The sequence below is a fragment of the Lygodium microphyllum genome, chromosome 5 (genome assembly GCF_053477565.2).
Source record: "Lygodium microphyllum isolate KBCC chromosome 5, Lygodium_microphyllum_v1.1.10, whole genome shotgun sequence".
NCBI lineage: Eukaryota > Viridiplantae > Streptophyta > Polypodiopsida > Schizaeales > Lygodiaceae > Lygodium > Lygodium microphyllum.
The window spans coordinates 127,758,501-127,785,494 of record NC_141139.1 but is presented as its reverse complement, the minus strand read 5'-3'; the positions used below and the strand labels follow the sequence as shown (position 1 = coordinate 127,785,494).

Sequence of the window (26,994 nt, the reverse complement as noted above, 5' to 3'; positions counted from 1 at the left end):
CACTGCTTACTCATACTCAAGCTAAACGTGCATTACTTAAAAGTAGTAAATCTTATTTAATTTGGGTCAATGAACTTCAAGCAAAAGAAAAACATATGCATCCTAGGCATAAACAATTTCTTGCTCAATTTAAAGATTGTTTTGCTGATGATTTACACTACCATCACGTCCTGAAGATCACAAAATAGATTTAATTCCCGGTACACAACCACCATGTAAAGCACCATATAGGCATAATCTAATTGAATAGAAAGAAATTCAAAATCAAGTAGAAGAATTGCTAAACAGAGGATTAATTAGACCTAGTAGTTCTCCATTTGGCGCACCTGTTTTATTGGTAAAGAAGAAGAATAATACTTATCGCATGTGCATTGATTATCGTGCCCTGAATAAAATCACTATTAAGAATAGATATCCGATTCCTAGGGTAGATGATCTTATGGATAAACTACAAGGTTCTGCCATATTCAGTAAGATAGATCTTAAATCTGGTTATCATCAAGTGAGATTGGATAAATCTGATATATTCAAAACTGCATTTAGAACACAAGTTGGATATTATGAATTTCTAGTGATGCCTTTTGGATTGACTAATGCACCTGCTACATTTAGTCGAATGATGAATCGCATATTCTTGAAATATCAGCATTGTGTTATAGTATTCTTTGATGATATATTGGTATTTAGTAAAAATGAGAATGAGCATTATGAACATCTGTCTTTAGTTTTCAAGTTGTTGAAAGATAATCAATTGTATACTAATCCAGAAAATAGTGAATTCTTTCAAACAGAAATTGAATATATAGGTCACATTGTGTCATCGGAAGGTATTAAGGTTGACCCTAAAAAGATAGAAGCAATATTGAATTGGCCCATACCCAAAAATGTACATGAGTTACGTTCTTTTCTAGGTCTTGCTAGTTTTTACAGGAAGTTTGTGCGAAATTTTTCATTACTTGCCTTGCCTCTGACTAAACTTTTAAAGAAAGGTATTGTGTATAACTGGACTAATAATCAACAAAAATCTTTTGATTTATTGAAACATGCATTAACCCATGCTCCTGTATTACAACTACCCGATTTCAATAGACCATTCTTTTTAGTAGTTATTGATGCTAGCGGATCTGGAATAGGAGCCGTACTTATGCAAGATAATCATCCCATAGCCTATTCTAGCTGTAAATTGAAACCATCTGAACTTAAATATTCTACTTATAATAAGGAATTGCTACCTGTAGTACAAGCTTTGCGACAATGGAAACATTACTTAATGGATTCTGAGTTTATGATTAAGACTGACCAACAAAGTATTAGACATCTCCTTAGTCAACCCCAAATATCTGACCGACATGTCAAATGGGCAGCTTTCATTCAAAGTTTTCATCCCCTTATACAATATCAACCAGGAAAAGAGAATGTAGTAGCCGATGCTTTAAGTAGAAGATCAACCATTTATAATATTTCTGTCATATCATTTGATTCCCTAATCCCTATGAAAGATACTTATCATCAGGATATTACTTTTCAAGCTGATTGGAATAAATTAGTTGCAAATAACTGGATTCCTATTGATTCACTGTCTTACAATGATGGATTCATGTTTTATGAAAAGAGATTATGTGTGACAATTCCATTTAGATCTTTTGTTTTGAATGAGATTCATTGTCCTCCATATCAAGGTCATAGAGGTATTATATCTACTTTGCGTACATTGACTGAAGATTTTTATTGGCCACATATGGACATTGATGTATCTAACTTTGTTTCTGAATGTTTAGTTTGTCAAAGAGTTAAAAGACACCATGGTAAACAGTGTGGTTTACTAATGCCTTTATCTATTCCATCAAGACCATGGGAACAGTTTTCTATGGATTTTATTACTAGTTTACCTAACACTAAAGCTAACCATGATATGATTTGGACTATTGTAGACAAGTTTAGCAAACAAGCATATTTCATTCCATGCAAGAAAACTTTAACAGCATCTCAAGCAACTCAATTGTTTTTTAAAACTGTGTTTACTAATCATGGTTTACCAAAAGTTATTATTTTTTATCGTGATTCTAGATTCTGTAATAATTTTTGGATTACTTTGTTTGCTAATTTAGGAACAAAGATTGATTTTTCATCTGCATTTCATCCTGAAACTAATGGTAAAACAGAAGCTACTAACAGTACTATTTTAGATCTTTTACATGCTTACACTATTTTAAAACCACATACATGGGATACACATCTATATTTACTTCAGTTTGCATATAACAATACACCACACACAGCTACAAAGAAAGCACCATTTGAAGTTATTTATGGTTATAGATTGCCTACACCTGTTGCATCATTATCAAATAAAATTCAGAGTGCTGATGATATTGCTAACATGCACGCTACTATTTTTGATGAAGTTAAAGATATGATTGTCAAAGCCAAGCAATCATATACAAAACAAGCAAATAAGAAAAGACAGGCCATGAATTTCAAAGTTGATGACTATGTTTGGTTAAGAATAGAGAAACGTAGATTACAAAGTGTAGATAAACATCCAGTTGTGAAATTAACACCTAGATTTTATGGACCATTCAAGATCATACACAAAATCAATGATAATGCATTTAAGTTAGAATTACCACCACATTGGAAAATTCACAACACCTTTCATATTAGTTTATTACGACCCTTTAGAGGCCAATTACATGTACACCCTGTCTATGAAAACCCACATTTGTTAGATGATGAGACTAAAATCCTTGAGACTGAAGCTATTATAGATACTGACTTTATGACCACTAGAACTGGCCGTAAATATTCTTAATATTTGGTCAAGTTTAAAAACCATCTTGTTGAAGAGGCCCAATGGATGTACGCTAGAGACTTAAATGCTTTCCCCACTTTGTTAGCTCCACATTGAGCTAATAGCAATTGAGGACAATTGCTATCCCACCCCGGGGGTATGATGCCAGGAGGCATATTACATGGTGGATTCCATGCCACGGTGGATTCCGTGAGGTTTTACGGTGGATTCCGTAAACTTTTATTATCTGGGGCTCGTACACAAAGTGGATTCTTTGTGCGAGAAGTCGATGGGGACGCTTATCCTTTTCGGGCGTTTCGTTCATTTAGTGTGTACATGGGTGATTCCATAGCAGGTGATTCCGCAAAGTACATATTAAATTAATAAATGTTTATGAGTTTAGAGTGTGCACTCGTAATAAATTAAGGTTAGGATTGATTTCTAACTAATTGATTTATTTATGTAGCTGAAGACTGCTAGGTATTCACTTTTGTCGGTTTAATTGTATTATTTTACTAACGATTGTGAATGCTTCAGTTGATGTGTAGAGATAACAGCAGTGGCGGAGGAAAGCATTGGAGGATAGCATGTATTCGAGTTATCATCTATATTTTGATGGGCGCATACCTTAGGCATGGCGCCTATATTTTGTCGCGCCTATTTATTAAGGCATTGGATATTTATTTATTATTTTTGTATGCGCATGGGCGCATGATTTAGATATTTGTATTTGGACATTGTATTGGGTATGCCTGACTCCTTGGGCGCCCACCCATTAGCTTTATTTTTATTTGGCACTAAAGCAAACTCAAAAGCCAAAAGCGTGCTATTTTGTAATTTGGGCTATTATTTGAGCTTGAAGATGATTAATACATAAAATACATGCTTTGTGGATCGCTCACACAAGGCATAGGGGAAAATTGCACCCAATTGGTCTCTTGTTCATGTCGTACATGCTTTCTACATTGAGTTTTGTGTAAAAAGTAGAGTTCTTTTGTTCTTGGGGACCTTCTAACGCTCGCTACGCACGCTTACGGGATCCGATTTGTGCACCAACAAGAGCCTCAGGACAATTCCAAATGCATTGATTGATCTACCATCCACACAAGTCAAGTTCCACCATAGCAAAAGAAGTACAAAATCAAGAAGTTCATGCTTACCCACAAATACATTTTGCCCAAAGTGTTGGATATGCTTCTTAATAACATCTCTTTCCCAAGAAATCGCATGGTTTGTAGGAGCCTCAGGATAAACACATTGATTAATCTACCATGCACACATTTGAATCTCAATTTGCTAACTTCATATAGTAGTTTAAGTGTACACGTATTGCAAATTATTGTTGAAAAACCCATAGAAGTATTCAACAATAACAAGCAAATTGCACTTGCTTAATCACATCAATTTCATGTTGCATTTTTACAACTTCTTAGCCAAATGCACAATCATAGAACTAAATGAACAACCATAGAATAAGCAATAAATACTGCCATTGTACAATGCACATGGAAAAAATGCACTCAGCAACTTGAAATTTACGAGCAATTAGCTTTAAATGCCTTTAAAGTAAGGATAAATAAGGAAGCTTACATGCATGCAAGTTGATTTCAGATCATATGTTTGCAAAATTAGGTTTAAACACAACAAGAGAAGTATAAAGATAAGAAAGTTCGTGCTTATCCACAAAGATCCTTAGCCCACCAATTTGCTAAATGTTTGAGCTACTTTGTAGTATGAGCAACAAGCCTTTATGCAGCCTGACTTTAGCATAGCTACCTTTTTTGCTACATAGCATGAACTTGTTGATATTGTAGACATATGGTTGCAACTTATTGCCATGCGATGGCCATTTGAGGATTATGAGTGGTACTAGTGTTGTCCATTCCTATGTGTTCTATTAAGGGTTGGTCCTTTTGACAAATGACCACAAAAAGTGTAAATCGCACTATTGTAGGATTTCTAAAGCTAACATGAGTCTGAGCTCCACTAATCTAACATGAGAGAGAGAGAGAGAGAGAGAGAGAGAGAGAGAGAGAGAGAGAGAGAGAGAGAGAGAGAGAGAGAGAGAGAGAGAGAGAGAGAGAGAGAGAGATCTTTAAGCTTGCGCATAGACAATTTAAGCCACGAAATTTGTGCATAAGGATAACTAGTATGATCATTTGATGAAAAGCTTCTCTAGACATTATGAATAATAGCAATTAGGTAGGTGTGTAGTGCATAGGAAGGATAAGAAGAAACACAAGAGGGTGAATGACCAAACACACATACTTTGACAAAGAGAGAGCTATGTGCACCATGTAGATTTTGATGTTTTTCAATGATGAGAAACAAGTACTTTTTGCTGTTTATAGATTGCATGCACCTAAAGCTTTGCCCTCAACTATCTTGACATGAGAAATTACATAATAACGGTATATATAAGAAGAGTGTCAGAAGAATCAGACATGTAGAAAGCAAGCTTGAATTCGTTAGATTAAAGCAAGGGCTCTTTAAAGGTAGACAGAACAAAAAGAAGTGAACTTAATAAACTAAGAGTTCTCAAATAATAAGCGGGCCACTTAAGTTAAGTAGGGGTGAATCTTTTGGGGTAGAGACTACCTTGTCAACACACCATTTTAATATCATATGTCCTTATAGGCAATGTCAATAAAGGAGTTGTCCTACCACAACATAGGTTGGCCAATAATTAAATAAACAATAAAAATACTCCTTATACACCTATAAATTAGGGTGTGGGCACTTGTGAACTTGTGATATGACCACTTTTGAGAGAGTTTTGTTATAGGTGGTTTCACGCTCATCTGGAAGGATGTGTACTAAAAAGTGGAATTGGATGCTTTCCTCTTCACATGTTTGTGACAAAGCCACACGCTTGCGATGCTTCTTGACCGGTTTGCTTAAACCATACTGGTTAGTGTGCACAATAGTCAAGTCTTCTACCAACGAACCATATTTGCAATTCTACCTTCTTCGTCCTTGCCACACCCCTATCATCTATGCCTGCATGAGTGTGAAGAGAGGCTTAGATGGACATTCCTATGGGGATGATATTATCCACTACGCTAGAAAAGAAGTATAAGCACCGAGCAGACTTCAAAGTAAGATGGTACAAGTTAGCCGAGCCACCATGTGACGTCAAGGTGCATGCCAAGCTGCGTAGCAAAGCATCCGAGATCGAATTTCTTCTTTTCGCGGAGCGAGAAGGCTTGCGGAAGGCTCCTGAGAAACGGCAGACATTGACGCTAGGAGAGAGAGAGAGAGAGAGAGAGAGAGAGAGAGATGGCCTGGAACGTCTTCCAATTCTGCACCGGGCTACGGATCGTAGGCTCCATCATGATCGTGGTCGTCCTGGCCGTGGTTGCCGTGTCGTACTACGCCGTTGTCATCTCGACCTACCTCCCCCTCCTACTGCGAGGTGGCTCCGACACCGGCGTCGCACTGCTCGTCCTCGCCTTGTTCCATGCCCTTGTGAGTATTCTTTGCTTTGTTTCTTTCCCCCCATTTTCCATCACTCAGTTCTTTCATTTCTAGATCATCGCAACAGACTGCTTTACAAATATCAAATGACTTCATGGCTGTCCATCAAATAGCTTCATGCTTCTTGCCGAAGCTACAATGTTACTGACAGTATTCACATCATTTGATGGCATTTCCCGTTTTGCGGCACCAAGCTCTCGTGTCGAACAGCCTTGCAGGCAGTGCTTAGACCTCAACAAACATAGTTCTGTGCATTTACTTGAGGGGCCTCGCATGCAGCACTCAGACCTGAATAAAAATAGTTCTAATGTTACTCGATCTTCAACTGAAATATAATAACTGAATGAAAACAAGTGATTGAAAGGCCTCCCAGGTGATTGTGCTGGACGCATTTGGCTGTGGATGTTTTGTCTTGACTCTCATTCTTCTAGGACTTTTTGTCTTGCTGTTGAGTCCCTATTTTGGTTTGAGTCTTCAGCTTTTGCCATTGAATTTTGGCTCTCTCAGGGTCTGCAAGGGGGTGTTAGTGGGTTGTCATCTTCTGTTTGTGGGCCCTGGACCGAGTCAGTAAGGGACATCAGGAAGTGGGTCCAGCTCATTCAGTTTTGTCCTGGCTGTGCTTAGGGCCCACTTTTGCTTCAACTAGGTGTACGCTAGTCTACGTCACTGAGTCATGCATGCCTGGGCAGCTTGTCATTATGGTGACAGTATGCAAAGTTGCCGTCCATCCATCCAGTCTCTACTTCTCTGTGCTGTCACAGCAGGTACTCATTGTACCTCATGCAGGGGCTGCAGTGAATTTGGCCTTCTTCATTGCTTTGCTAATTAGTCAATCATTTCTTTCACATCAGCATTTATAGCGTTCGATTTTCTTTGACTTTTTCTTTCCTTGCATTTTCAGAGATTTGGGAGGGCGTTACTAGTTGGTCATCTCTTGCTTGTGAAGGATGTTTTCCTTGGTTGCGCCTGACATGTGGCTTTGGTCTGCTGCTGTTGAAGCTGTGTTGCCTGTCCATTTGTTGACGGCTGTGCTGTCTACTCAGCACATGGCATTTTGGCTGTGGGCTATTCCTATTTGGTGCTTTGACTGGTTGCTGTACTCTACCTGTCTAGTTCTTGTTGACCAATCCATGTTTGTAATGCACCTAGCTGCTTGGGTTGTCATTTGACAACCTTCCAAGTACCCATGCTTATGTTGACTCTGTGTGGCTGTAGTTGAATTGACATGCGTGGCTAGCTGCATTGATGTTGACGTGTGTTTCCATTCTAACCATTGTTGTGTTTGTAAACTGTCTTGTGTATACCTGTGATGGCTGGTGTCTGGCTTTGGGAGGCCCACTCTTGATTGTTTCTGGACAAGTTTAGTTGTGGAGATTGAAGTGGTGTGGAAGTGTTCAAAGTCATTTGACCCTTTTGTTGTTCTTACTTCTATAGATGAGCTAGTCCTAGGTATCTCAAAGAGAACCTGGCTTTGATACCATGTGAAGAAATGCTCTAAACACACAAAACACAAAACCAACCATACAGCAAAGCACAAATTGATAAACACAAAACACAATTAGGGTTAGAGTAACTTAGAGACAATGAACACAATGAATAATGAAGTGAATGACTATTGCATATACAATGCTCATGCAACAGACACACTATGCAGCAAATATTGAACCTTGAACTCTTGTATCTCTAGGATTTGTCAGAGTGAAGCAATGCGGAAGCGAATGACCAAGACAAAGAGTGAACAAAGAGAGGAGAGAGAGAAAGAGATAGTGAAATAGAGAAAACGTGTAGTGAAGAATGCTATATAAGGATGTAGAGATATACATGAGCGTAGAGAAAATGACTACGTATGTCTCCACCTCGAAGATCTTAGTCTTTGTCAGTCTTGAGGGCAGTCTCCACTGTCTGCAACCTAAAATTTGGGAGCACAATTGTGTAGGACTGCAAAAGGCAGGGCCAATAAATAGGTTAGCAGAAATGATGAAAAAATACTAGGTTAGTCGGTTGCATTAAATGCAGTTGACTGACAATAGTGCTGTCCGACCAGCCTATCCAACTTGATTGCCACGTGTCACTTGCTCTTGCTGTGCTTGCTACGTGTCCTTTTTTTCGACTGCTCTTGCTGCTCCTGCTTGTCCAAGGAATGATCAGTTGTCCAACTCTAACACCCCCTCTCAGATCTTGGAATGCTGAAGGCCAAGGGATTTAGAGTGCTATTAGAGTAAAGCCTAGGGAAGCGCCTTGGTAAACAAGTTTGCAAGATTGTTCTCTGTCTTGCAATAAACTAGGGAAATGGTCTCATCCAAGATCTTCTTCTGAATGAAATGGTATTGGATCTCAACATGCTTTGTTTGAGTATGAAACATTGGATTCGTGGCCAAGGCAATGCAACTCTCATTGTCACGCTAAAGAACAATAGGACCCGTCTGCGGGCAGCCAAGCTTCTCTAAGAGCGTGCAAAGCCACATTGTCTCACATGTAGAAGATGTTGCCCGATACTCCATCTCAGTTGAAGAGAGGGCAATCGTGGGTTATTTCTTGCCCCTCCATGAAACAACACCAGCATCAAAGGTAAAGCAATAACTTGTCTTGGACCTCCGATGATCCACGTCACTAGCTCAATTTGAATCACTCTATCTCGTAAGTACCAACTCTGTAGCACTTGTACCAGTGGGATAATAGATCCTTAGATCAGGAGTCCCCCGTAGAAACTGCAAAATTCTCTAAGCAGCTTGCCAATGCACCATCTTGGGTTCACTCATGAACCTGGCCAATACACCTACAACATAATATAAGTCAATATGGGTATTAAGAAGTTAGATTAAGGAGCCAACCAATTGCCTATAACGGGTAGCATCTGCCAAAGGAGAATCAGAATGAGTTGTAGCCTTTCAATTCAAGTCCATAGGTGTTGTAAGAGACTTACATCCCTCTATCTCACATGTAGTCAAGAGCTTTTGGACATACCGCAGCTGGGAAATAAAGATCCCCCTCGGAGTTTGATAGATCTCATGACCTAGAAAGAAGTGAAGAAGTTCCATATTTGTCATCTGAAACTTCTCATGAAGCTCGGTGTGGTGTGCTTGGTTCCTTCGAGAAGAACGCCGCGGGCCATCTTGCGGTGGCTGCCACTCCTCAGGGACCTCCACAATCCCTGCATCACGAAGAGTGTCATGAGCCCAACGAAGAGGAGGCCGGATCTCTCCTCATCGCTCTTTATCTACTGAAGTTTCTAGAAGGTCCAACGATGGCGGGGGAGCAATTGGTGAATCCAGTGGCTGAGAACTAAGCTCCTCATACGAAGAAGAGTCCTCAAGAGACAGGCTCTAGAGGAATAGTCGTTGGCACCCAACTATCACCACGATGTCCAAGAACAGGGTATTCCTCACCCCCCTTTGAGGGTGGAACTTCCATGAACCTAACATTATGACTCATGTAAACATCCTGCTTAATAGGATCATACCATCGGTAGCCTTGAGACTACGAGCTATAGCCCACAAACATCTGTCTTTTGGAAGTCGCTTCAAATTTGTCACGTTGTGTCTTGGGGATGTGAACATAGGCATCACATCCAAAAACCTTGAAATAAGAAACACTTGGCTTAGACCTAAAGTACGCCTCATATGGAGTCATACCAACAACAGTGGAAGTAGGGGAACGATTAAGGATGTGAATTGAAGTAGCCACAATTGTAACCCATAGACACTGAGGTGTTTGACAATGCTCCATCATGGTATGGGCCATCTCAATCACATAGCGATTCTTTTGCTCCAATATGGCATTCTCTTGAGGGGTTTTGCCCTTATCTGATCGTAAGGTCTTTAGCTTTTGGCCCGATTAGTTTTCCTCAAAGAGCAACCAATCCTTAAAGTTGGAGAAAGTCTTCGACTTCAGCTTCAGAAAATAAGCCCATGTCATCTTGCTGTAATAATCCACTATTAGCATGAAATACAAGCTTCCTCGAAGGGACTCTGTCGGTATCGGTCCACAAAGATCAGTTAAAACAAGCTCCAAGGGTGTTAAAGACCGTGTCGATGCCTTCCTGGGAACATCATCACAAGTTTGCCTCCCATGGATGCAGGATACACAAGGCTGCTGGCTCACCACAATATCTAGCAAACCTCCAACAAGCTGTCCCTTTGACGCCTTTCGAAGATAATTGAGGTGGCCAAACGGAGCATGCCAAAGCTCGGACTAAGTTTGTGAGATAAGAAGAAGAGAAGTCAAGGCCGAAGAAGACCGCAACTTGTAGACTCCATTCTCCTCATAAGCTGAAGAAATAACCTGTCTTAATCCACGATCAAGAATTCGAAAAGAATCCACATCAAATTCCATCAAAAGGCCGACGACACAAATTTTGTGCACCGAAAGGAGATGGAACCCCAAGGCCGGCACCTCAGGTGTATGAGTACCATCTCGTCCATTTGGAATAAGATGCATGTCTCCCCGTCCCTGTATAGGAATAGACGAACTATCACCAATGAGAATTTGGCTATGCGAAGACTGCAAATGGGCAACACCTGCTGAAGAAGGAGTCATGTGCCGTGAGGCACCACTGTCAACAATCCACTCTCGAGTATATGGGGCCGTCAACACAGCATGAGAAGCCGTCAGGGTCGAATCCTCAACCATCTCCAAGTGGAGGAAAGTAGTTGATGAGGGAGTAGCCACCGCTCCGAAATCCTTTGAAGATTCGTCCTCCTTCTCCTTCTCCTTCTTCTCCTTGTCGGGGCAATCCTTCTTCCAGTGACCTGTTTTGCCACAGATATGACAAGTAGACTCTTCTTCTTTGTCCTTCTTGGATTTGTCCTCCTTTTTCTTTTGGTCCTTCCCCTTCTTCTAAGAAGACCGACCAACCAAGGCCTTAGATTTAGAAGCATTGGTCCCTTTCAATTGCTTCTCTCGGTCCAAGACCATAGGAACCAACTTTTCACACCAAAGAGTGTCAGGCCACCTTGAAGCAATCAAGGTGGAATAAAAACCACTGAACGGGGCGGTAACTGTGAAAGAATAGTTATTGCCATGTATTTAGAATTGATCACCTTCACCTTCCCTGTATTTTGAACCTGCATATGAAGTTGCCTCAGCTTGTTGGTATGCTCCAGTATGGAAGATGACTTGTTGACACTCATGGTCCGCATCTACACTTCCAAAGAAACTTGCTTCATGATGGTCATCTCATTGTACATCTAATCAAGCTCCAACCATATCCCCTGGGCCACTGTCAAATGGTCAATATGAGGGATAACAGTTGTAGTACATGAGAGAAATAAAAATGAGCGAATGCGAGCATTGAGTTTATCCCAATGTGCGTGAGTCTTTGCCAACTCCACCTTATCTCACTAGAAGAGAGTTTGGACTCGTCTCGTGAAGGACCATGAATAGTCTCCGTAACAAGCTCAGCCAAATCATAGGACTCCAAAATGGCAAGCATCATGACCCGCTAGATGCGGTAATTCTCGCCATTGAGCTTTTGATCTGATGGAAGAGTTGGTAAGACGGGCACCTTACAGCTTACGATCTCTTGAAACTTTGTCTCAGCCTCAGAAGATATGTTCACCTACCATGCTTGCACAAAACACAAAAAGTAGCCCTCTCTAATTGTGAGAATATAGCCTGCTAGGGCTCTTGACCACTCATCCTACTCCTTTCTTCGTTAACAACAGCTTGAAGGCTCGAAACACAGCCTTCTTCCTTCGTTAGCAGCAACTTTAGCAAATCTTCTCCTTTTTTGCTCGCTCACGCTCGCCTTAGCCTTGTTCTGATTCGCAGCCCTCCTGCTCACACTTGAACGTTGAAAGCCTTGTGTCATGCTGAAATCTCCTCTTCAAATGGGTCTCCGCCCTAGGTTAGTCCTTCAATGCTTTGATACCATGTTAGAGTGAAGCAATGCGGAAGAGAATGACCAACACACACACACACACACACACACACACACACACACACACACACAGAGTTAAGCAGGGAAAATCCGTAGTGAAGAGTACTGTATAAGGATGCAAAAATATACACGGGTGCAAAGAGAATGGTTTGCGTATGTCTCCACCTTGAAGATCTTGGTCTCCATCAGCTCGGAGGGTAATCTCCATGGTTAGTAGCTTGAAATTTGGGAGCACAACTGTGTAGGACTGCAAAAGGTAGGGCCAATAAATAGACCAACAGAAATGATGAAAAATTACCAGGTCGATTGCATTAAATGCAGCTGATTGACAGGAGTGCTGTTTGACCAGCGTGTCCAACCTGACTACCATGTGCCACCTACTCCTATTGTGCTTGCCACATGTCATTTGCTCCGACTGCTCCTGCTGCTCGTGCCTATTTAGGGAATGACCAATTGTCTAGCTCTAACATGATCAAGGTAGAGGCTATGAGGTGGAGAGTGTCGTACTTTGAACGGATCTTGAAAGGCAGCAAGGCAGCCTGTGTGTTGAACAATAGCAAACGCAATCAGAGAGGTTGGATTTGATGTAGATAGATAGTGAGGAGAGAGAAAGACTAAAATCACAAGTACATGAGGAGAGAGAAAATTGCAACAAGTTGATGATGACGTGGCTGGTTAATGGCAGCAAAAACGGAGGTATGATGACATGGCAGGTTGATGGTAGCAAAAACGCAGGTATGAGGATGTGGCAGTCGGTACAATAGTTGTAGATCACAAATGTAGTAGTTCAGCAGTCTGCCAACTGTAGACAATGTGGCTGATCGGCAAACATAGTAGAAATTGACATAGATTGCGTGATGGAGATTGGAAATAGGCGCCAAACTGACGTAGACAGCAATGGGCAGCTTGGGATGAGATGTCCTCCACGAATGGGGTGTGGGCAGCGAAGCTAGAGGACCCGAAACTTGCAAAAACGAGATTGAGGGAGAGTGGTGGGCTGCATGCCTATTTATAGAAAGTTTGGGGTACCCAAATTATGGTTTGGCATGTGGGACACAATAACTCTTTAGGATTGCGTTTCTTTTTAAAATAATAAGGTTTGCATTAGTTAAGCATGTTTTGGGGCTGTTTAAGTCAAGCTAATGTAGTTTTAGCTCAATAGAAAATCTGTGCTTTTTGTAGTAAACAACATGCTGAAAATTTGCCTTTTCAGCGTCAGTGTAGTCTCCATTGGTTGGAACCTATGTCCCCCCACTAAGGTGATGATACAATGTAAGAGTGTGCAACAGAAGAGAAACATGGACATGGAGAGAAAAGAGAAGAGAAAGACAGCAGGAAGGGAAGAGAAATCATTGAATTTGAAATGAATGCTGAATATAATGATGGACTGATCAGTCCCAGCATGCAGCCCAAAGCGTTTGTGAAACAATGGCAGCACTGGAGATGGAGACAAAGTTTGATGTTGGAGTGTGCAACCTGCAAAAAAATGAGATGATCTGCCCCAAACAGGAAGACAGCTGTTAAATAGCCAAAAATGGCCAAAACTGGCTGACTGGCTGCTAGGGGAATAAAATGATATAGTATGGCTGGCTGACTAGCTTGTTTGGGCATGAAAATGCTGATGCAAACCAGGAAATGGGCTGTCGTGCTCAAATCGCTAATATCCAAGCTAGCTAACCATTGAAACAATTGGAAACAGCCCATTGCACAATGTGAACACACATGACACTTACTGAAAAAGAAATGCAAACTAATTGAATGCTCTAGAAAAGTCAAAGCTCCAATATCTTCATTAGAATCTAACAAGCTCACAATTAGGAGATGACTAATGTCTATAAATAGCCAAAAATGTCCAAAATTGGCCGATTAGCTGTTGGGAGAATATAATAATGTAGTTGTGCCATTCATGAACTGGCTGACCAGCCTACATGGACATGAAAATGTTGAGATAAATGGCAAAATAGGCCACCCTACTCAAATTGCTATTATCCAAACTAATTGATCACTGTAACAATTGGAAAGTGCCCATTGCACAGTGTGAATACACCTGGACTAATTGAATTCTCTAGAATAGTCAGAGCTCCAATGTCTCCATCATACCCTCTCCGTCACACTTTGATGGAGCTCACAACCAAGAGGTGATTGATAGACAAAATGGTAGGCTAACACGTTCGAAGGGTGGTGGTTTTGTGTCACCAGACTAGCTATTTCTACAAGGACAAATATTGTCGATAAAACAAAAAGGCAAGGATGAGCTCCAAGGCACTAGTAAATACCATGAGAGCTCTAGGTACGTCTCTTGATTTTTTAACAAAGGATTGTTTTGTTTATGCTTGTAGTTGCTTGGGATTTTCTTCTGAATAAGATCATATTTGGCCCGCATGACCTTTTCAAGGTCATTGCTACAATGAATAGCCAATTTGCTTCGATATTATTCAATAATGGCTCTACTTATTATTTTATTTCTTCTTGAGTGGTGCAGAAACTTTGACTCCATATGGTATCTATTCATTGTGAGCATCATGTTCATTATGCGAGGGCCTAAGCATGCAGTGTTGGGATGCCACGGCTCGATCTTTCAATACAACAGTAACATGAGGCCCCCAATGAAACTAGCCTTCCTTCCGTGGATGGGTGGTAATTTCCTAATTACAACTTAGTTACGATAGCAACATTTATTACAAAATTGAGAAATGCAAATTAACTCACAATCTTGGACAATGTACACTCTTTTAGTCCTAAAACTGACACCCCTTTCGATATTTCTTTAACTTAATTGAAGAAGAAGTTGATGCACAATGGGATTTTTCCAATCCATTTTGGTATTCCAACTCCCCTTGTTGTCCAAAATGACTAGCAAGTCTTGAATCTGATTTACCCCTTGATTTGGGTAGTCAATTGGCCTTCACCTGCTTTGATGGAGATGGAAAATGCCTCAAATTCATTGATTTCTTGGTCCCTCCACTTGAAGTTGACTAAAAACAGCTTCAGCCCTGTTGAATCGAAGTCTTGGAGCTTCTAATTTTTGGTATGCTTCCCAAGGTTGTTACTAAACCCTAATTTTTGCTGTAGATTAGGGCTCACAGAAGAGAAATCTGAAATTTCTCAGCCTTTGGTGATTTCAATGTTGTAATCTTTGGAGCAAAGCCGTAGAAAGGTTGGGAGATGAGAGAGAATGTGAAGGAGAGAGAAATTTCTTTATGAACAATTGAAGAAAATCAGTCATTTATTGCTATTGCCTTGTCTCAACAGCCTATAGATGCTATCGCTTGCTATTGGTTGGTTTTCTCTTGTGTCTGGCTGCCTCAGAAGGTTCTCCAAGGGCTATAGATTAGACCAACAACATTTGCTTTCTCTCTCGTGTAGGTTGAATATACTAAAATGCCTCTCTCCAGTTTGCAAAGACGTTTTTCAGTCTTGCTTGGGCATCTTTGACAAGTGGCAGCCTTTCCAAATGGTTTTTTCAGCATTATCCATAATTTAATATTAATATTCAGTCTTTAAATATTGAAAATTAATCTGATAATTATTTTGGTGCCTAGAAAAATAATCTGATTGGTCAGTAATTAAATTGGATGGGCAGCTTTCATTCTCGAGTTCGAGTGTTTTTGCGTTGTCTTTGACCATCAGATTGGCGTTAGGCACTCTTAAGCGCCACTTCTCTATTGTCACCATGAATGACCTAGACCAACAATTGGCACAGATACCACCAAGTATCTGTGCAGCATAACTTATAGCAACATTTGCCTTTGACATCCTGTGATTTTCTTGGGTCCTAGGCTCATAAATTTACTCTAACCCCAATTATACCTCACATGTGTAACATTTACTTAATCGTGTGATTAAAAATTAATCCACATGTTAAGTGAGGTTTCAAAAATACATGTCCTTATGATAACCCTCCCCCTTAAAATCCTTGTGATCGTCCTCGATTGCAGTGCCAAATGCATCAAAAGAAAAATAGTGGATTGGAATTTCCACAATGTATCATAGTTAACACAACATTATGCATTGCTGCTCAACCATTCCATATGCCCAGCACATGCTGAAGATTATAAGCTAATGTAACATAACATAAGACTCACAAAGAATCTACGAAACATTGCTAGATTATCATGTGACATGTCTATTTCTCATGAGCTCAACTCATCTGGCAAAACCAAACCATAGCACAGCATAAACCATGGCTAAGACATGAATGGCATCATAACATATGCTGTTGTCTACAAAACCAGTTGAATACCATTGAATATTAATGACCATACATTGAAAACCAGCATTTGTTAATCAGTTCTCCATGATCATTAATTATTGCAAATGTACAGTTTCAGAGCTGCAGTGAAAAACCATATCCATGTGTATACCAAACATAGTGGCTAGTACATTGAATAGTGATCTCTTGGCAAATATATTGTCAGTTACAATACCTTGAATGTATGTTGAATACATCCAAAATCCACTACATCTAGAGCTATCCATCACTGAGGAGTGGAGGTGCTAGCTTCCTCACGAGCATCAGGTAATACTCTAGACCCTTGCTCTCTGAAACCTAATTGAGCCCGAACTAAAGTCTGCTCTAACCGGAAAGCATCGATGTAAAGATGCAACAATTGAGGATGGTTTGCCAAGTCATCATTCTCCATCCATTTGGCATCCATTGGTGAATAATTGTGAAATTTCACCAAGTACCTTTTGGAAGCCTTACCCTTGATTTTTCGCTCTGTGTGCGCCAAAATTTACTCTGATTTTCAGATTTACCCTTTTTCTCAGCCTTGGCCTCAATGACATGTGGCTTGGCATCACTATCTTGGAATCGTGCATCCTTTCCATGTAGCAATGTGTTGGCTGTAGTAACAGTTTCTATAAGTTGAGATATGTTAGAAACAGTGGACGCAAAAATCCCGAATACCCTTTGGTAAACCACAAATATACTTCTACACCTACTCATGGAGGGGTACCGTGCGATATGAAGTAACTAGCAGCAATGCATCCCAAAACTTATTATACTGATCCAAGTTCTTGCAATCTTTGGAATTCAACTTATTCCAAGCTGTCATAATGTCTACTTCAAAGGTACTTGCCAACCAATTTTAAGCAAACATTTGCTTGAACTGGACCCAAGTAGTAGGTCACTTCCCTTGAATAAGAAGTGTAGACCACATTGCAATGCGTTTCCCTTAAAAAATGTGGCTGCCTTTTGTATCTTAGATGCGTTTGTGAAGTTGCCTCCAGAGTAGGTTGCATCAAATTGCTGAATAAAAACAAGTGCTTTCAGCCTATTTTGTGCACTATTGATAGGCTTAAACTTCATACTTTTGCCACCTTTATCATAGTCCTTTGGTGGACCTATGGGAGTCAAGTTATCATAAATAGGCTGTTGCAAAAGGGTGCATTTTGGCTGTTGCATACCATAGGGGTTTGAGCCATACATTCCCGTGTGTGGTGCTTGCCCAACCATAGCATGTAAAATGGTACCACCACCAAAGTATCCTTGCTGTCCCATGCTTGCATGTGTATAATTACCTTGCTGTCCATGTTCCCATGGATTGGCACTACCAAGTTGGCCACGCATTTGCACTTATTGCCCCACGAGTACCAACTATGTGTGCCCATTAGGCATTTTGGGCTCTTCCAAAGAACGCTTAGGCATTTCCTTTGGTTATTGTGGTTGTCCTGAAGCTGTAGAAGGTATTTTGCCTTTGTTGTCCTTCCATGGGGCATTTACAAATCGAGAAAACTGAGGATCCTTTGCCAATTCAGCAAAAAGATTTACCACTGTATGCATTCGATCCTTGAAGCTATCATCAAATGCTTTAGCCCCTTGTTGGTCATCAACCTCTTTATGCATTGAAGTGCCAACATTTGGGTCATTTCCCACATTTTCAGCTTGCCGTCCATGTTGAGAACCATGCCCAACATCAGTCATTGCATTTTCCCCTTCACCAAGTGATTGACCAAGGAGTGACGCATCCTCTCCGCTTGATCCCATATTACCATGTGAAGACATGCTTGCTGTAATTCACTGCTGAGAGCAAGTTTAGCAGTAATGCAATAGTCCCAAGCTGCAATTAAGTGCCACAGGCCTACCAATTCAAAGGATTTGATTGCATCCTGGCAATGAAACCATGAAACCAGCCTTTTTGCTTGGATAAGGTGGTAAATAACCTGATTAAGCACTTATTATAACAAACATAAAATTCACATAAACTAAAAATGCACACTTTATCACTTTAAGCTTGGACAATGGATACCATGTTGGCCCCATAATTGGTGCTCCTTTCAGTATTTCTTTAACTTAATTGAAGAAGAAGTCGATGTACAATGGGATTTTTTCAATCCCTTTTAGTATTCCAACTCCCCTTGTTGTCCAAATTGACCAACAACTTGTTGTCCAAATTGACCAACAAGTCTTTAATTTGATTTGACCCTTGATTTGGGCAGGCAGTTGGCCTTCACCCACTTTGATGAGATGGAAAATGCCCCAAATTGATTGATTTGTTGGTCCTTCCACTTGAATTTGATTGAAAAGAGCTTCATCCTTGTTGAATACAAATTTTGGAGCTTCCAATTTTCGGCACGCTTCTTGAGACTGTTGCTAAACCCTAATTTTTGTTGTAGATTAGGGTTTATAGCAAAGAAATTTGAAATTTCTCAGCTTTGGTGATCTCAATGCTGTAATCTTTGGAGCAAGGTTGTAGAAATGTTGGGGGATGAGAGAGAATGCAAGGGAGAGAAAATTCAGACTTTCTTTACGATCAATTGAAGAAAGCCAGTCATTTACTGTTGTTGCCTTGTCTCAACAGCTTGTAGATGCCGTTGCTTGCTATGATTGGTTTTCTCCTGCCCCTAGCTGCCTCAGAAGGTCCTCCAATGGCTGTAGATCAGACCAGTAGCATCTTCTCCCTATCTTGCAGGTTGAATGCACTAAAATGTCTCTTTAGCCTCTAAAGACTTTTTTTAGTCTTGAATGGGCATTTTTGACAAGTGGTAGTCTTCCCAAATGGTTTTTAGCATTATCCATAATTAAATATTAATTTTCAGTCTTTAAATACTGAAAATTAATCTGATAATTATTTTGGTGCCCAAAACAATAGTTTGACTAGCCAATAGTTAAATTGGTTGGGCATTATCCATTCATGAGTGTCTTTGTGTAATCTCTGATCATCGGATTGGCATTAGGTACCATTAAATGCCACTTCTCTAGTGTCATGAACTTACACTTATGGCAAAATGAATGACGTAGGTCAACAATTGGCAATAGATACCACCAAGTACCTGTGCAACATAACGTATAGCAACTTTTGCCTTTGATATTCTATGATTTCCTAACCATGTGATTCAAAATTAATCCACATGCTAAGTGAGGTTTCAAAAATACATGTCCTCATGACGCCGGAGGTTCGATTGATGAGCCTTGAACACATAATGGTGATAAATATCAATGTGTGCTAACATAGGGGTCGGACTAGGACGGTAAGGGGACGGGATGGGACTATTGCGGTAAGCTAGAAAACAGCTGTCCCATGTTACTATGCTTGAAGTGCTCATATAGGACTAGGGCCCTAACCTCAAAGCCAAGCATAGGCATGCCATATGAATTTCAAACTCATCAGCTCTGCTGTATCTAGCAATTTTATCAGCTCTTTAGCTTTCACATTTCCCAAGTATCCATTGTTCCTAAATAGATTTCTATAGTGGTTATATATTTTCCTTACCACATGTTGGTTGCCAAGAGATGGGGACACACATTGTTGGTATGTGCATGGCATATACATAGTATGTAGATGGATGCACTTCCCTCTTTCCAATATAGCATGGAGCCCCCTTTGATCTCAGCCACATGGAGTTATTCTGATCTCAGCCACACAGAGCTGAATAGCATGATTTGAGTAAACATCATCAGGTTACATACCTAGAGGACATGGTATTGAGCCACTAAAATCAAGGTATGCTTTAATCTCAAAATTACATGCATTAGACTCCTCAAAATAGCCCCAAAAAGTAAATAAAAACATTTCCAAAGTAAACTGTTTTTTTTTTCAATAGTAAGATAAATGCCTAAAAATCCTCTATAAAAGAGTATTGTCGGCATCCATTATTCATCCCATGCACCCCTAGGAAAGTCTATCATCATCCCTAGAGGTCATCACTCTTGCTGCCTAGCCATCTGCTCTGTTTATTCCAGCCTTTGGAGGACATCGCCTAGCCTGCAGGAGGCTCACCCAACCTGCTGCCATCATCACCAAGTTGCTGTCATCTCACCCAGCCACCCTGCTGCTGCCCAGCCCTTTTTGAAGATGCTCAGCTGGTCGCCTACACTTGGAGGACAATCACCTACATGCTGCCACTGCTGACTTCAGCAAAGCTGCTGCATTTTTGCTCCAGCTAATTTGCATTTTTGCTGCCAAGTGAGCAACCATTTGAAAATAGACACCTTCATCATCAAGATTAGCTGCTGCCCATGGAGCTGCCATCTCAGCTAGCATACTTGCGCTTTCAATGCTTGGAGTCTTCTATGACATCCTATTGCCAAGAGGGCTGCATCTGTCTCTCTCCACCATATAATTTGATACAATTCTTTATTTGGGGGTGTCTTGAGGGCATGCATTTTTGAAACCGCAGTTAACATGTGGATTAATTTTCAATCATATGGTTAAGTAAATGTTCCACATGTGAGGTGTAATTGGGTTTAGAGTAAATTTATGAGTCCGGGATCCGAGAAAATTAGGGGATGTGAAAGGCAAAAGTTGCTATAAGTTATGTTGCATAGGTACTTGGTGATATCTGGTGCTAGTTATTGGCCTAAGTCATTCATTTGGCGATAAGTGTTAGTTGGTGACACTAGAGAAGTGACATTTAATGGTACCTAACACCAATTTGATGGTCAAAGATGTCATAGAGACGCTCGGGAATGGAAGTTGCCAAGCCAATTTAATTATTGGCCGGTCAGATTTTTTTTTGGATATCGAAATAATTATTAGATTAATTTTTAGCATTTAAAGATTGAAAATTAATATTTAATAGGCTAGATAATGCTGAAAATGGGATTAGAAGGTTGTCACTTGGCAAATGAGAAAAACGTTTTTAGGGGCTAGTGGAGTCTATTCTAGCCATTGTGAGAGAGAAGGAGGCTATTAGAGAGCAAGGAGAGATTGCTGATGTGATTTGCAGCCATTGGGGATCAGTCCTACAGCATGTGATAGTAGTTTGGAGCCCTCTAGGAGTAAGTGATAGCAGCCCAAGGTCCTTGTGCAGATAATAGCATATAGAATGGGGTAGCAGTCTGTCTAGTGGTCCTAAGCTATAGGTAACAGCTTTCATGGCTGTTGGACAGGGAAGCAATAGTAAATGATTGATTTTCTTCAGTTTTCCCGCGAAAAAAGTTTAAATTTTCTCTTTGCATTCTCTCTCATCTCCCAGTCTTTCTATAGCCTTGCTTCAAAGATTATAGCATTGAGATCACCAGAGGTTGAGAAATTTCAGATTTCTCTACTGTAAACCCTAATTTGCAATAGAAATTAGGGTTTGCCAACGGCATTGGGAAGTGTGCAAGAAATTGAAAGCTCCAAGACTTGGATTCAACAGGGTTGAAGCTGTTTTCAGTCAAATTCAAGTGGAGAGATCAACAGAACAATGAATTTGGGGCATTTTCCATCTCCATCAAAGCTGGCGAAGGCCAATTGACTGTCCAAATCAAGGGGTAAATCAGATTGAAGACTTGTAGGTCATTTTGGACAGCAAGGGGAGTTGGAATACCGAAAGGAATTGGGAAAATCCCATTGTACATCTTCTTCTTCTTCAATTAAGTTAAACAAATACAGAAAGGAATTGGGAAAAGGGCGCTAGTTTTGGGCCAACAGGTTGTCCATTGTCCAAGATTGTGAGTTAATTTGCATTTCTTAGTTTTGTAATAAATGTTGCTACTGTAACTAAGTTGTAATTAAGGAATTACCACCCATCCATAGAAGAAAGGCTAGTTTTAGGGGGTGAGTTTGTTTAGGCCCTATGGCTTTAAGGTGTACTTGATATCTAACCTCCATTGTTCTCTTTAGGCTTGTATGGCTTGTGGCATATCATGTGTAACGGTTGGAGATCTGTGTTAGCATTTCATTGGTATCAAAGCAGCGACCTCCTCTCTACAATAGCATGCACAAAATCATTGAAGCTCATGGGATTATGATAGTGTATGCTCAGCAGGTTTACACAACTTTTGATCAGGGTGGTATGATGTTAGCATTCATTGCGTTTCTATTGGTTCTCTTATTTGTATGCTCTAGTTAGAGTCTTACAAGTACATTTGGAGCTCTAACATTGTCATCATTGCATGCATTCCCTACCTACTTGTGATCATGCTTGCATTTATGATGCCTTGCATTGCAGTTTTGGCAGCAGCCATTATATCCTTTTGCTGGTTGGACTCATTTCTATTTACAGCATCTCTCCTTGATGCTGCCAACATCTTCTTGCAATCACCCTCTTCTTTGTCATAGTTCAACTAATCATCACTTGTTCTTCTCTACTTTTGCTATAGCAGTTTGACACCCTCACTAATGTGGCCATTCGTCCACATGCAAATCTTCTCCTTGCATGCAACCTTTGTTCAAGTTGGTTTGGCTTGTGCTTCTATGTTCACCTGCAGCACGTTGATACCTGCGTGTCAGGCAGGCGACACCCTACTCTTGATGGCGGCAGGTTTTCTTTGTTCGGCGGCAGCTCCTATTTGCTGGGCGGCCCTTTATGCAGGTTTTGATCTGCATTTTATGCATGTGACTCCTCCTCCAATCTGCGTTTTGGGCAGTTTATAGACCTGGGTGGCCTATTATAGTCATGGGCGACCTCATCTACAGCACTTGGGTGGGCTTTTCCAGGTTGGGCGGTCCATTTCTTAGTTGGACGGCTGTTTTTTGTGCTGGACAGCCATATTATAGACCTGGGCGACAGCTTTTTGGTTGGACAAGTGGGAAATTTTACTGTGTTTCACATTTGCTTGGCTCTTTTGACCTAGGTGACATCATATTTTGTCTGGGCAGCCTCCATTGCAGGCCAACATTAGGGCAGATTTGCATTTGTTTCAGGGACTTGATTTACGCGCACTTCTGGTCCTTTATCAGCCCTTGGATTGGCTATGTTTACAGGTTGAAGCTTCCTCTGCATTTACTGCTTCCTCTCTTTGTCCAGTATCGTGTTTTCCCTTCGGCATCGGATACTCCTCGTTTACCTTGCCTCGGTCAATTTTCTTCTATACCATGGCTTGATGGACCTTGATTATCCCAAGGACATCTCTTCTATTAGCCTACCTATGATTAGTCGTGTCAGTTTGTCATCTCCTAGTTGTGAGCTCATGTCAGAGTTTGATAGAGACATAGGGGCTCTAGCAATTTAGGTGCATTTTCTTTATTTGTTGGCTTCTTGTGTGCATTCCTAGGCCAGTTTCTACTTTTCACAGTCTGCCTACACTTTCTAGACATTGTCATTATCATCTGGGATTTTTTTGGGGTCTCCCCTTTTTTTCTGACATTTTTGTCTTCAAGGATCAATATTTATTGCTGGTCGGCCAGCGTTTATGGCCCCTACAGGAGCAGGTTGTCAGAGTGCAGCGGTGCGGAAGCGTAGGACTGAGAGAGAGAGAACGCAGAGAGAGAAGGGAGAGAAAGAGACAGTGTACACTGAAGATCTGCTGTATGAAGAGTGCTGAATACAAAGATATACACGGGCGCAGTGCGCTGGACTGCGTGTCTCCACCTCGACGATGCGACCTGCTGTCCACCTCGAAGTCTGCTGCAGTCTGCACTGTCTGCTGTCTGAAATCTGTGAACAGAGACAGAAATCTGCACGGCACCGGTCTGTAATCTGCGACAGAGAATAGTGGCCAGACTGCTGAAAACGTCAGCAATAAATAGGTGAAAAATCACCTAGAACGGGGCGCCAAAATAGGGCACAGCCAGGAATAAAATGGCTGCAGGCATGGCAGTCCGACTGCACAGTCCGACTGTGCAGCAGGTCCGACTGCTGCTGGTCCGACTGCTGCAGCTGGTACTGCCCTACCAGACAGGCTATGATCTTTGACACCCCCTCTCAGAGCCTGGACAGGGCAGAAGCTTGAGGGATCTGGAATGTTGCCGAAGTAGAGCCTGAGGAAGCGCCTTCGTAAACAAATCCGCAAGATTATCCTCCGTCTTGCAATACTCCACAGTGATGGTCTCATCCAGAAGCTTTTCTCGGATGAAGTGGTACTGGATCTCAATGTGCTTCGTCCGGGCATGAAAAACAGGGTTCCTCGCCAAGGCAATGCAACTCTCATTGTCACATCGCAGTAATGTAGGACGAGTCTGGTGGCACCCAAGCTCCTCCAACAATCTCCGAAGCCACACAACCTCGCATGTGGTGGAAGATGCGGCCCGATACTCCGCCTCAGTAGACGAAAGGGCTACCGTGGGCTGCTTCTTGCTACTCCATGAAATAACACCTGCACCCAAAGTAAAGCAGTAACCTGTTGTAGACCGCCTGTGGTCCACGTCACAGGCCCAATCCGAGTCGCTCCAACCTGCAAGTACAAGATCTGACCCATCTGTCCCTGCGGGGTAATGAATCCCCAAATCAGACGTCCCCCTCAGATACCGAAGTATCCTCTGAGCAGCCTGCCAATGCACCGTCTTAGGTTCACTCATGAACCCTGCCAAGAGCCCAACAGCAAAACATAGATCAACCCTGGTGTTGAGAAGCCAAATCAAAGACCCTATCAACTGTCGATAGCGGGAAGCATCCGCCAAAGGAGAAGCTGAGTGGGAAGTGGCCTTCCAGTTCGGATCCATAGGAGTAGAGAGGGCCCGACAATCTTCCATCTCAAAAGACACCAAGAGCTCCTGTACATATCTCTGTTGGGAGAGAAAGATCCCCCTCTGAGACTGAAAAATCTCATGTCCTAAAAAGAAATGGAGTAGCCCCAAATCCGTTATCTCGAACGTCCGATGTAAAGCTGACTTTGTCTCCTGGACCTGCTGTGCATCATCACCTGTGACAATCAAATCATCAACATATAATACAAACAGCACACAACCATCCTCGGAAGTGTGAACATACAGCTGCGGATCGGCCTTGGACCGCCGATATCCCAACTGAGTCTGGAGGAACGAATCAATCTTCTCGTTCCAAGCTCGCGGGGCCTGCTTGAGACCATACAGGGCCTTCTTCAACCTGTAGACTTTCCCATCTGAAGAACCAAAGCCAGGAGGCTGCTCAACGTAGATCTCCTCCTTCAAATCACCATTCAGGAAGGCCGACTTCACATCCAGCTGATAAACAGGCCATCTCCTATGGCCAGCCAAAGCAAGAACAGCTCGAATGGTTGCCATACGAGCTGTAGGGGCAAAGGTGTCATGATAGTCAATCCCTGGGCGCTGGGCAAAACCCTTAGCAACAAGGCGAGCCTTGTGCTTATCCAAAGTACCATCACTGAGATATTTGGTCTTGAAGACCCACTTGACTCCAATCACCTTCTTCTTCGGGGGGCGTGGCACAAGTGACCAAGTGCCATTCCTCTCAATAGCCTCCAACTCAGCTTCCATAGCTTTCTTCCATGGGGCGGACTGTAAAGCCTCCTCCACGGAGGTGGGCTCTCGATCCTGCATAACTCGGGACATCAAACAATAATTGGAGCAAACAAGCTCCGAAGAATGCGCCTGGTGCCTCCGTGACCGCTGCGGACCATCCTGCGGTTCCCACTCCTCAGGAACCCCCTCGATCCCTGAATCACGGAGTGTGTCACGGGCCCAGCGAGGAGGAGGCCGAACCTCCCCTCGTCGTTCTCCATCAGTAGAAGACTCTGGAATGTCCACCGGTGGTAACTCCTCAGAAGGATCCGGTGGAACAGTAGACTCTGTGTCAGAAACAGAATCATAATCAAACGGCACAAGCTCCAATGGAACTGTAGAAGGAGCCAAACTCTCCCCTGGATCTCCAAGAACGGGGTGCTCCTCACCCGTTGAAGAAGCCGGAACCTCCACAAACCGCACATCACGGCTAGTATATACATCCCGCTTGACGGGATCATACAGTCGGTAGCCTTGGGACTGGGAGCTGTAGCCAACAAATACCTGTTTTCGGGAAGCCGCTTCAAATTTGTCACGGTGAGCTTTGGGAATGTGAACATAGGCATCACACCCAAAGACCCGAAAGTAAGAAACATCTGGCTTCGTTCCAAAATACGCCTCAAATGGAGTCATCCCTTCCACGGCCGAAGTAGGAGATCGGTTAAGGATGTGGACTGCAGTAGCCACAGCCTCGGCCCACAGAACCTGGGGGGTCTGTCGGTGCTCCATCATGGTGCGCGCCATCTCGATCACACTGCGGTTCTTCCGTTCGAGAATACCATTTTCTTGTGGAGTATTCGTATTGGCAAACTCCTGGTGAATTCCTCTATCTGCACAAAACCGAGCAAATTCATTAGAGACAAATTCACCTCCCTTGTCGGATCGCAAGGTCTTCAACTTCCGGCCTGATCGGTTCTCCTCAAAGAGAAGCCAATCCTTGAAGTGCGAGAAAGCTTCTGATTTTAGTGCCAAAAAGTAGGCCCATGTCATCCTACTATAGTCATCCACGATCAACATGAAGTACGAGCTCCCACACAGGGACTCATTCCTCATAGGGCCACATAGATCCGTAGATACTAACTCCATCGGTGAAGTAGACCGCCGCGAAGCGGTGTGGGGAATGGCATCCCTATGCTGCTTTCCCCTTATGCAGGAGACACATGGCTGCTGGCTCACCACTATATCCGGCAACCCTCGAACAAGCTGTCCCCGTGACGCCTTCCGAAGATAGTCATAGTTCAGGTGACCAAACCTAGCAT

The 26,994-nt window shown here is 42.0% G+C and overlaps 1 protein-coding gene across 1 annotated transcript in view; it reads left to right on the top strand.

The window, feature by feature from the left end:
- The first annotated feature begins 5,877 nt into the window (after nt 1–5,877).
- The window catches only part of LOC148036384 (DHHC-type zinc finger family protein), a 129,425-nt gene continuing 108,308 nt past the window's right edge, over nt 5,878–26,994 (top strand). The window contains exon 1 of the mRNA XM_087678381.1: nt 5,878–6,259. Within this exon, the coding sequence (XP_087534507.1) occupies nt 6,071–6,259 (189 nt within the window). The 5' untranslated portion in view covers nt 5,878–6,070. The remainder of the gene's footprint in view (nt 6,260–26,994) is intronic.